Genomic DNA, 12,972 nt, shown 5'->3' on the forward strand with positions numbered 1-12,972 from the left:
TGGTTGAGACACTTGCAAGTTCTTTTTGAAACTCTCTTTGTATTGGTTGCATTGACTTAAACTGTTGACTGGAGTGTCAGATTCTGAAGTGCACATCAATGGAGTTAAAAGAGAAGCCCTCGCTTTGACCCAACACAGAGTCCAGCATGACTGGCAGTCCTAATCATGGAAGAACATGTGACCATCACTCATTTTCTTCAAATCTTTTTCCACTTGTACTTGTAAGCTTTTGAGCATATGGTGATACCACTTGTTAATACTCATTAGGCATTCAACTGATAATGTCCGTTTACATTGAGCTATTCAGTAAGAACTCATGTGTCATGAGTTATTAATTATTATCGGAGAGGTAACAGAAGGAAAGGACCGGCAGTAAATTTGAGAACCAGAATTGTCCTTTCCACAATGTAGATAGTAAAGCTTCTTGGTGCTTTATGTTTCTCAGTAATGGAATTGGTGGGAGTGCATACTTTCAACAGCTTGAACCTCTTTGAAAACTTATTTGTAAGGGCTACTGAAGGGAAAGGTTTTTTTTTTTCTTTTTTTTCTTCCAGACTGGTGTTGCCTGATGCTCACCAGTCCCTATGTATATGGAATTATTTGGCTTGGAAGACTTCTCCTCTAGGCACAACATACTACTACAGTGGATGAGCAAGGCTGAAATCTGTCAATGCATTTTTGCAAGTCTGAAAAGCTCCTTGTTTACAAGACAAATAACTTTGATATGAACTGAAGTCTAAAGAAAGCATAACTGTAGTTATACTTTCTCAGAAGTATGCTGTAATTCCTATGTTTAATGTCTTCATCAGTTCCTGCAGTATTTTAAAACCAGCAGGTACTGCAAATGAAGTCCCACTGCTTCATCTGGTGCAGAGAAATGACAGGAACGCATTAAATGAGAGGCAGTATATCCATGTAGGCATCCTCTCTGGTTTTCCTTCTCTGATAGTTTCTCTGATTGAAGAGAAGATCCTGAAGATCCTGTGATGGAAGACATTTCTACCTTCTAGAAAAGTTTTGAGAAGGGGAACATATGTATGATGATGTCTTTGTATGATTACCCGTTGAGTGCTCTCTCTCACTTTGGGAAACTAAGCACCTGTGACAAAAATCTAGGGAAGTAAAGTTGCAGCATGGAATGCAACAGCATTCCTGACTGATGCAGATGCTGAGAAACTGAGGTACATACGATCACTTCTGACATAAATAATCCTAATTCATATGCCTATAAATATTCAAGTCACTACACAGTTTTGGTAATGGGGATGCACGCCTTTGATTATTCCCGACACTGACCAAACACTCTTACTGAAAAAGGCACACATATGCACAGGCAGTATTCTAGATATATAACCAATATATGATCTGACAGTACATATATACACATGGTAGAATCATTTATATACACTCACATACAATGATGAAAATATTCTGAACACTCCAGAATGGAAACCTTGTAAACACATTAAAATTTACTGGGTATTGCAATATGGACAAGAAAATTCTTATATATATACATATACACAGACATACATACATTATACAGGTTATTTTTGAAATTACCAATACATTTAGAAACATGCATTTCTTTAATCTTCTAAGGATACTTTTCAACTGACAGGTATATTATGGCTTACAGAGTTTTCCCTTTTCCACAAACTCAGAGAGACTGTCTATGCTTACAATAGTATTCTGCCTAAGATATAATTACATACATTAACAAAATCAATGCATCTACATTCTTGTTTTCCCCATAACCTATTTTGAGCTGTAAAAGAAGTTAATCTACCACCTTTTCAAGAATATATGGAAATGCTGTCAAAATGACTTCTTATTTATTTGTCATGGTAATTACTGCTCTCTGCCTAATAAAGTACCCCCCTTTGCCATTCAAGTAAGCAGTTTACTTTGCAAGGACTATCAGAAAACATGATTATTCAACTCCTAGAAATTAATTCGGCAACCTGTCAAGATAAATTATATAATAAGAACAGAGCTATTCTTCTTGCATATTCTACCACATCAAAACCCTTAATATTTCATATTTAAAATAGGGGAGGGATACTTTTGAAGCAAAATAACTCTCAACTATTGTGCATGGAAGAAGATTATGTCCTCTCCACATGTAACATTCCAATAATCTCACTTGCTTTCTCTTTTATTTCCTCCTCATAAGGATCATCAAGTCCAACTCCTGGCACCGCACAGGTCTGCCCAAAAGTTTAGACCATGTGACTAAGTGCACAGTCCAATCGCTTCTTAAATTCAGACAGGCTTGGTGCTTGGTCCCTTCACTGGGGAGCCTGTTCCAGTGTGCGACCACCCTCTCGGTGAAGAACCTCTTCCTGATGTCCAGCCTAAACCTCCCCTGCCTCAGCTTGACACTGTTCCCGCGGGTCCTATCACTGGTGATTAAGGAGAACAGGTCAGTGCCTGTCTCCCCACTCCCCCTCACGAGGAAGTTGTAGACTGCGATGAGGTCCCCCCTCAGCCTCCTCTTCTCCAGGCTGAACAGGCCCAGTGACCTCAGCTGCTCCTCATAAATCTTCCCCTCTAGGCCCTTCACCATCTTCGTCACCCTCCTCTGGACACTCTCCAACAGTTTTATGTCCTTTTTGTACTGTGGTGCCCAGAACTGCACACAGTACTTGAGGTGAGGCCACACCAGCGCAGAGTGGAGTGGGACAATCACTTCCCTCGACCGACTAGCGATGCCGTGCTTGATGCACCCCAGGATACGGTTGGCCCTCCTGGCTGCCAGGGCACGCTGCTGGCTCATATTCAACTTGCTGTCAACCACAACCCCCAGATCCCTCTCTGTGGGGCTGCTCTCCAGCGTCTCGTCGCCCAGTCTGTACGTATGGCCAGGGTTGCCCCATCCCATGTGCAGGACCCAGCACTTGCTCTTTTTAAACTTCATGTGGTTGGTGATTGCCCAGCTCTCCAAACTGTCCAGATCTCCCTGCAAGGCCTTTCCACCCTCATCCAAGTCTACAACTCCTCCAAGTTTGGTGTCATCAGCAAATTTGCTCAAAACACCTTCTAGTCCTACATCCAAATCATTTATAAAAACATTGAAGAGGGCTGGCCCTAAAATGGAGCCTTGAGGGACCCCACTAGTGACCATCCACCAGCCAGATGTGGCCCCATTTACCACAACCCTTTGAGCCCTGCCCGTCAGCCAATTGCTCACCCATTGCATGATGTTTTTGTTTAGCTGTATGCTAGACATTTTGTCCAGTAGGATCCTATGGGAAACCGTGTCAAAAGCTTTGCTGAAGTCCAAAAAGATCACATCAGCTGGTTTCCCTTGATCGACTAGATGGGTGATCTTATCATAAAAGGAAATAAAATTTGTTAGGCAGGACCTACCCCTCGTGAACCCATGTTGGCTGGGAGGTTTTTTTTAATTCCTTTTTTTTTTTTTTCTTCTAAATATCCCTCTATTAAGGGAATTCCAAGCACTTAAAATCTAGAAGGCTACAAAGTCCAAAGACTCTACAGACAGCAAAACAGCAGAAAAAGGCTCCAGAAATATTAGAAACTGTCCCTAACCCTGAAAAAGACTACACCTTACGTGCCTACTTTTGCTGTTTTCAGATACTCACTGGCACAGAGAACTTGGATGATGCATTTCCCCTAAACCCTGCTCCATCACTTTAACTCTCATTAAACTTCAACTCTCACTTCCTCTTGGCCTTTTTGATTTTTAACCAGGTTGTTTTAACTTTTACTGTCTTACACAACATGTGAAACTGAGCACATGGTTGCTATTAAGGAGATTAATATAGATCTAAAGATATGTATCTGTGCCTTCTTTTTGATTATGTCAGAGTAAATTAATCAAAAAATGGGTTTACCCTTTTGAAACAGCACTTTGACACTTAAAGGTTCTATCATTTGTTGCATATTTCAGAGATGAAAGCTACTTCAAATCATGTAATATTGATATCAAATACTGGATTATACAAGCTGTTCTCCAAGTCACACTAGATACCAAAAGGTTTGCTTGGTGAAAGTTTCTGAAGTTAAGACTCCCCCTATCTTTGCTGCAAGGTACTCAGTTTCCCTGTTTGGCAGCTAGTATTCAAATATACATAAAAATATTTTTCCATATTTGATAATAGATTTTGTCTATTATACTTGCTGCTATTGTGTCATAGTATTTTCCATCAGTGCCTTATTTCCTATGAATAACATCTGCTGTATTACAGCTTGAGAAGTTCAATCAGATAAGGTGTGATAGGAGGTTGACTTCTGTCAACCTAAAAAAACACATTATCTGAACAAAGCAAGACAGTTACCAGAAACAAGTAAAGCAGGTTATTTTTTCCAGTCATGTTAAATAGGCCTGACTTAGAACAAAATAATCCTCCCTTCACACTTACAAGCTGGCATAACAGAGATCAATGAGGAAGGTTCTTAACCCCTTTGATGCTCCCTAGGATCTCAGGCATTTAAACTGAACACCAGCTGAGTAAGAGAGAGCAGAAAAATCAGAACAGGCCTCTTTAGCAGGCGTGGGGAAAAGGCACATTCCGGTGACTATCGATCACACCTAACACAGTAGCTTCCTAAAAAAAAATTCTTTCTTATTTCCTAGCACTCCATTTTTCTTTGTTCACTGAATTCTGCTTGCACAATGAAGCCAGAAATATCAGCTTAATTTTCTCTGTCTTAAACATTAAGAAATCCAAACCCATTGACATTTTGCTATATTAAAGGAGGAAGTCTGTGGTTTTTGTGATTTTTGTTTTTATAGTTTTGGTGGTGCAGTTCTCAAAATGTCACGAAAATATTAATCAACTTCATTAAGTTTTGAAAACCTTCTTTCTTTCTTTCTTTCTAATACCAAAGGCTAAATGTTGGATCTACCCTAATAAATCACATTACTCTTAGTAATTCCGAATAGAGGAGTCTGTGAATCTCAGAGGTGGGAAATAAATTTTGATTTTGATCATGATGGTGATGGCATTTGATTCTGATGCAGAAACACTGTATTTACTTACATTGTATTGTAATTTACTTGTATTTACTGTATTTACTTGTTTGGTGTTCATTGAGGAGAAATAAGTCCTCACAACTTTATACACTGCAAAATCACGTCTAGATCAAATGATTATGCAACCACTTCCATTTACTAGATGTTACACTATTCTTGAATCTCTTTGCACAGCTGAAAACAAATATGTGAAACAGCACAATGGATTAAGTTATCCTCATCAGCAAGTAATTGGTCAGAATAATTAAATGCCAATCCAAAGGATTGCTGATAAAGAACCAGTTACACAGACCATGCTACCAGATCTAGGCCAAATTCCCATACAACACCAATCTTTTACTCCACTCAAGAACAAAATTGACACAAATTGCTAAAGTACTTGGCATGAGTGGACTCAGCTAAAGTAAATTTTGTTAAAATGCACATTGCATTGGAGGTAAGCTTCAACATTTATTGTTGTCACCCCTCTAAATCAAAGACCTGTTGATGGTTTTGAGTATCAAAGATTTCATTCTATCCCCTTTTAAGACAGAGATAATAATGAAAGAACTGAACCTGCTTTTGATCTCAGAAGCAAAAGGACTCTATATGTATTTATTTTTATGTCAATGTTGACAAGAGTCCTGCATCTGTATTCAGGTATCTAAACATAGATGCACTGATTTACACAAGTTTTTGGCATCAACCCTACTGAAGTCCACTTAAGCTGAAGGTAAACTGGACTTCTAAAATTCTCTTTTAGATGCCTATACATGGATCTAAGGATTTTACTATTGACACCACTTCTCTTTTTTTTCTATGACACTAGATTAGAATTGAGTAGACAATAAAATGTTCCAGCAGTGTAAATATAATAATCAATTAATAAACTGGAAGAAAACGATTATTAACAAAATTATTCATTAGTAAAAAAAACACTAAGATTTCAATGGACAATTTTTAATGTTTTGGATGTATAAAAGATATCAGGATGAATACTTACAGAAAATATATTTTATTGATTTAAAGAGGGACTTAAAACACCTGGAAAGGACAAATGTTCAATTTCATTTTTAATTTTTAACTTGAGATATTTTTTCAGATAGTAATCAGTTCAGATAATTAATACTTATAATCATTCTTGTTTCCTATCTTCAGAATTTGTCAAACAGTATAGTAAAGAAAGGTCATATACTCTTTGTGTGTCTTAAAGCAAGAAACAACATGGATTTTTTTTTATGCAGCATTTCTGTAATTCTCCAAGCAAATAAATTCAATGTTGAAAGGTAGTAATACTGTACCTTGATTTCTTCTATTTCGTCTGGCACTATCTTGTATGCAGATATAGTCCCACCCAACCTGAAATCGGGAGAAGAAAATATTCTCAAAAACAGTAACACAAAGCACAGCATGCTAATGGTGCCATGAGTCATTCCAAAACACGGAAATCCCTCCTACCGACTAGGAGGTAAACCCCACCAAGCCCCAAAGCAACAGCAAAAAACCAAAACAAAACACCTTTCCTTTCTTCTTCATGTGATTAAAATAAGCATTAGAAACAAGGTGTCCTTCACTAGACTGAAAGGGAAGAATTAGATTAACCAAGCAGAATTACCATCACCAGAATGTTATTCTGTACATTAACTGCCATCAGCCACCATATTCTACTATCTCATTTGTTTTCTAAGTTGTACAGATGAGTTTAAATATTTAAAGCCTGAGAAGTTTTGTGCTCAGTGTTTCACTGAACTGCTATAGTGACTTAAATGTATCCAAAACCAGTTCTAGATATTGACATTTTTTTAATTGTACAGACATCACAAACCACGTAGACTCCATGGCTTCCATGTTTGAAGTCTCTGGAGATCATGATTAGTAATAAAAAGTGCAATGGTAGGCACTGATCTAGAAAAACAGTTTTTTCATTCCACATTGAACTTGCTGAATAGCTACAACAAAAGGCATTTTTTTGCCTGCGTCCTGCAAAAGGTTATAGTTAAAAATCATTCATACACTGAGGATGCATAAATAGCATGTACTATATACACAGTGGTAAATCCTTGATGGCTAATATTATATTTTCCCCAGAGACATGCAAACATGGCTTATTTTATTTTATGAAGCAGCATCACTGATAGTGACAATTCAGATCTAAAAACATAATGGCATTAATGACCTCCCTGCTGGCTCTGTACAGCAACACTAGTGCTTTTCTGGGTCCTACAGAAACAGAAATCACATACGAAACTATTTATTGTAAAGCCATGGACAGCTATCAAATGTGTATCTGTATTATCCCCGTTATGAGATGTTTTCCTTACAACTGTCAGCATTTCTACATTGATATATTTCCTTATATTTTATCTTGAAATTACTACATATATTGCTTACTCAACCTAAAAGGGGAAGAAAAGACTAACAGAGAAAGTACATTTCGAATTTCCCCTAAGTCCTGCCTACCAAATTTCTACAGGCAAGTCACTCTCAAAATTGAACAGTTTGAAGGCTTTAGACAGAAGATAGTCTTCTTAGGAAAAGTCAGTTCTAAAGCTCACCACTGTTCCAAGTAATACCAGCTGTGATTACCAAGGTAGAGACAGGATCCAAACACTACAACGTTCAAACTGATCATGAATCGCACAAAGCATAGTGACGGTTCTCTCCCATGCCCTCTGCAACTTCCACAGCTGCTCATCATCAATGCAGTGGAACATGGGAGAAAACAGAGACTTTTTTTTCACCACAGCAAGTACAAATGTGAGCTTTTACTCTTCACTGCATCCTTCTTTGTTCAAATGGCACTGCCAGGGATAACTGCAAGAAATTGGTTGTAACATCACAACAAAGGCTTCCCTCATCACACCATGACAAGGAATGGCTCCAATGTGGCGCACGTTAGAATTGCACATGACCAGTCCTATTGCATGAAGTCCATAGGAAAATGTTTTTTCAGTTGTTTCTGATCCATTCCTGCCTGCATGCTGAAGTACCCACAAAGTAACTTCTTTGACTTTGCATGCTCTAGCAGAAGGGAAGGACAGAATGTCTGCTGCCAGAACTCCACCAGAGGGAATTCTTTATTGGCCACCCCTGGCACAAGCACTTCCTTGGAATAAGTCAGGATTTTTTTTTTTTTAATGAAAATAATAATTGACGCAGTAAACTCGTCTGGCTTGCTTAAGCCATTAATTAGCATCATTTTCTGCAAATACTTCTGCAAAATTTTGTGTCAAGAGTTTACGATACTCTAAAACTGCCAAGCTGCAATCCAAATTCTGGCACATTTTAAAGTAGTTGTGTATTCCTGAATTGGACATTTTTCTTGATGAAACAGCTAAATGCAATATCATTGAAAATGTCAGTTATCACACTTTCATGCTTCTGAGAGTGAAAGATAAATGAAAAGTTATGCTACTGTTAAATAAAGTCTCTCACCTATAGCTTCAGATCTCCGCATCTATCTTAATACATTTCCAATCCTATAATGACAGCTTTAACTTGGAAATCCAGACTACACAAATAAATAATAGCAAACTTGAAACTGTAAAAGAATAATAGGCACATAAATATTCAATTCTATATATGCTTCAGAGCCAAAGCAAAGCTCTTAAATAAGTCTATCCTTTCTTCATTTCAGAAAATTAGATTTCCCTTCATTTATAACTACTGAAAGAGAGATCCACTATAGCAGATTGCACGTTAAATATGGTACTATAGCGGACATAATAAGGATATTTGACTTTGCCTACAAAGTTTGGCTGCGAGTTTCACACAACTTTCAAGGCAGCACACACAGTAGGAGGATCCAGTTAACACAGCCTTAACAGCTGAATGAGAAAAAATGATTTAAGCTGCCTATTTAGCAGCCTATGAGTGCTGTAACAATAACAGACAGATAAAATTTAGAACTGTTGTGTTTTTTTTTTTGTGGTGTTTCTGCAAAATGTCTTGATAAATTTCACTTTCATGCACAAAATATTATACCATATAATTCACTTGTTAAAGACAGAAGTGGTTGTGAAATACTATTCACTCAAAAGTCATAAATCACAGTTTATTCTAACCTCGTGGTAAATACTCTGAAAAGAAGTTTGAAAGTGCTTAGTTTTGTGTTACCGTATTGTTACTACAAACCTCCCACAATCAGATAAGCCCATAATGTAAGGGACTACACAATGTCAGACTCATACATAAAAAAGTTACTGAGAAAAAAAAACATTGTGATGAATGTTAAGAAAGAACAGTAAACTCAAGGCAGAAAATGAAATTATTGAAAATCAATCAGCATACCTCACTTAAGGAAAACATTAGATTTCAAAGATTTCTCTGAATTACACTTAGGCGTCACTATCGACTGCAACCTGTCTGGAATTTTGCTTGTTATTTTGCAAACCCTCAATTTGAACACTGACACTTGAACACTGACACTTGAAAGAACAGAGGCTCGAAAGGAGGTTTCAGCTATACAATGTACCTACAGAATGAATGATACACAGCGGTGTGAGGCAGAGTACCTGCCCTTGGAATTCATTTTGTCATTTTCTTGAGAGCAATCTCTCTTTGCAGATTGGTTTTGTTCACAGGCTACCAGAACATTTTACATTAACTTTTTTTTGATCACAGTATTTCAAGAAGCAATTACACTGCAATCAGAGAAGCAAAGGATAAGCTAGCATGAGTACACATTAACTACCGTAGGTTTTGTACACCAGAATATAATGCAGCAAAAAACATCTTAGAAGGGCCAGAACTCAGTTCAACAGGGACTCGTTTTTTGTCCAGACTCACTCTTCACCTTTCACACAGTCTGATTTTATTATCACATTTTTCTCCAGTTGAACAACATAACAACCAGCATCCTGGGACACAAATGGCATTTTCTCTCAGAACAAGTACATAACCAACCAAAAGCAAAGCTAAATATACAGCCAGCTACTTCCATTAAGCTGAAAAAGTAGTCCCAAACTTCATCCGCAGAGACTTAATGCTCTAAGTCATTCTCTTCCAAACTGTAATACTCTCCCACTATAGCAAGCCACATGATTTAACAGTGAAATTATTTGAAATACTAGTTAGCTCTTGTTTTTTATGTGTATATACATCAGATAATTTCTGAAAGGTGCCACGATTTATATTCACATTTCTATGGACATCCATCTCATCAGGTCTGTATATACATAACACAGACACTCTAATTCTCTAATTCCTTTGAAGAAGTGAAATTATTCCTACATGTAGAAATTAGAACTGACACACTAAAAGCAAAAGAACCACAGCTTATATTGGGTTAAACTGGTTAAGGTCTTTGAGGAGAGAATAAAAAGAGATAGGACATAAATTCCATAAAAATCATTACGAAATAAGAAATCTCATATTGCTTGCACAACAATTTGTGAAAGAATACAAACTTTCTGTCTTTTTTAAGGAAACTATTTTAGAACAAAGGGCATCTCAGGATGACATGTAATGCATAGACTGGGTTCAAAGGAAGTTCACAAAAAGGATTTAAAAGAATGTTGAAAGAAGAGTTTCTATGGCAACCTAAGAAATTAGCAAAATACGGGAGAAATACTGAATTGAGGTCAATACAGTAGTATTGGAACAGATGGAAGCTTTATTATTTCACAAATTAAATCACAGTATCACTGAACAGGGAAAACTTGAATTTCATCCAAGTTACGGAAAGTTAAAACCAGGAGGAACTGTGCTCAAATGGAGGCAAGAAACAAAGAACCACAGCCCAAACACACTGTTAATAAATTGAAAGAGAACTCAAAATAACAGTTCAGTAAAAAATAAAACACAACTGTTAGTAAGGATAAACTATCTGTTATTTTAATACAAAAACCTTCAGTGACCTGTTTGCTGTATATTTCAATGTGCTAACTAAAACGGAAACTGCATTTCTCGTTGTTTTAAAATATTTATTCTGAATATAAGGTTAAAATTGTCACTACGTTTTTTTCCATATAATTACAAGTTGGACTTTGGACTGGTTTGCCCTTGTGCCCCTTTGTGTATGTATGTTGCACTACATTATCAGTGCATAATTACTACATGTGCTTCTGCAAGACATTTGTGAACCCGGACTGAACCAATATTGTTCATCATTCAGCTTTTATGTGAATTCTGACCAAAGAGACGAACATGATCTTAATACACAGTTCCACATCCAGTGACTGCCATAAGAAGCTGAGCCATCGACTCATCTGCTAACTTAATAACTGAGTCATACTGAATGCAATAAAGTCAAATTTCTAAAAATATCAGTGCAGCCAGCTTGGCTGCTGTCATTTGCTGAAGTTCTCCAATGCCAATTTAATTACCATTAATCTTTCTTCAGATACATCACCCTGTCTAAATGATAGCAAGTTGTCACTAAACCTCCCAGTAAAACTCTGCTTCCTCTTAAAAGGAAAGCAAAACACAGAACTCCTCTCTTTTTTATTTATTTTTAACTTTTTATTATTTTTTATTACCTACCATCAGTATGTTTTCACTGATTTATAAACCAAGCAGAACATTTAAGGGAGAAGGTCCTTGTGAGCAGACCAAGTGACTGGGAGCCAGGCTGTCCATTGCTAATTCTAAGGGCACGGTCATTTTGCTGAATGAACATTTATACATAATGCTACTCCTACCAGAGCAAACTGACCAGGACAGCACTTGAAGCCTACCCAGCTGGGCTAGCTTAACAGTGACCCATAAGACAGCAGCAAAGCACCGTGTCCTGGATCGCACGTACAGCTACACGTCCACGGAGTATCCCAGGGAAAGAGGGAGTAGAATTTAACATCAGAGGAATTTTGCCTTCCACTACCTGCAACAGCACACATCAGCGCACACACAAAGCTACTTTAATTGATACTAGTTTCTAATGACCTTTCAGAAATTGTTAAAACGCACTGAGAGGAGGTAGTAAGAAGGCATACATACTATTTTGGGCTCCCTTCCTACACAAGAGAACATTGGCAGCTAGAGAAAGTATGGCTAGAGCTCACATCCCTGGCTGCATGCCACTGATGAATTCTGCAAAGCAGCCTGTAAAGTGCTTCGGGAAGACAGCTGTGCTTACCTCAAGGTGTGTGTGGGGAATTACATGATGAAGATCCACTACATGTATTCTTTTTTAAAAATGAATCCAATAAATAGATCCTTGCAAATTTTTTTTTCTTTCTTTCTCTGTTTCTTTCTCTGTTTCCTTTTCCTTTTTTTTTTTTTTTTCCCCAGTCTTTAGGCTAACTTCAGGACACAGAACTCAAAAACTTCACAGAAATAACACAATTGCAGACATGCTCTCTGTCAGTTCATATCTCTCAAGAACAACTGGTTTTTTACCTCAGTGCACAGGCTACACCTATACATGACAGTTTTGGGCATTACTGTTGCCAGCCAAAAGACAGATCTGCAGACTGTTCCCCTTCAGCATGCCTATAAGATTACTGACTGCCTAACAAAGAAATGTGAAGGCAAATTAAGGGGAACAGGGAAAGCAACATCCCAAAAAACTTAGGCTTGCAGGCACTGGCCTCCCCCCAAAAAATCAAGTGGATGAAGAGGATGGATGCACCACCACTTCAGTGGCACCATACTATTTTTTTTTTTTACTCTCAGGATGAAGAGAGATAATGGGGAAAGTTAGAAGAAATGTCTGAAGCCATGTCTGAAAATGTCCATTCTAGAATAAAACCGTGTGCAATTAATCTTTAAAATGTGTATCTCCTCGGAGGAAAGGTCACTATTTCTTGCTTTCAAATAGCGTAGTACCACCACATTACAGCGTGAGACAGGCTCTGCATCTGGAAGGGGCTGAGAAAGAGCACAGGGTAATTCTGCACTCTGAATTTTCATTATAGGTACAAAATTTTGTTTCCAAGTAAATCTGACTTTTAAAGTCTTCCCAAATGCCAGCACAATCTGAAAACAGCCTTTTCATGTAGCCCAACAGCAAAAAGCCCACTTCTGTTCTGGATGCATGTGTGTTTATAGCA

General features: G+C 37.6%; 1 protein-coding gene across 25 annotated transcripts in view; it reads right to left on the reverse strand.

The window, feature by feature from the left end:
• The window catches only part of GPHN (gephyrin), a 333,615-nt gene that overhangs the window by 165,139 nt on the left and 155,504 nt on the right, over nucleotides 1-12,972 (reverse strand). For all 25 annotated transcript variants that reach the window (XR_005820015.1, XM_040557299.1, XM_040557318.1 and 22 more), the window contains one exon: nucleotides 6,283-6,340. Coding sequence is in view for 22 of the 25 variants with exons in the window: in XM_040557299.1 (XP_040413233.1) it covers nucleotides 6,283-6,340 (58 nt within the window). In the remaining 3 variants the exon portion in view is untranslated. Of the gene's footprint in view, nucleotides 1-6,282; nucleotides 6,341-12,972 lie in introns of those variants that run through there.

Source organism: Cygnus olor, chromosome 5, assembly GCF_009769625.2.
Source record: "Cygnus olor isolate bCygOlo1 chromosome 5, bCygOlo1.pri.v2, whole genome shotgun sequence".
Taxonomy (NCBI): domain Eukaryota; kingdom Metazoa; phylum Chordata; class Aves; order Anseriformes; family Anatidae; genus Cygnus; species Cygnus olor.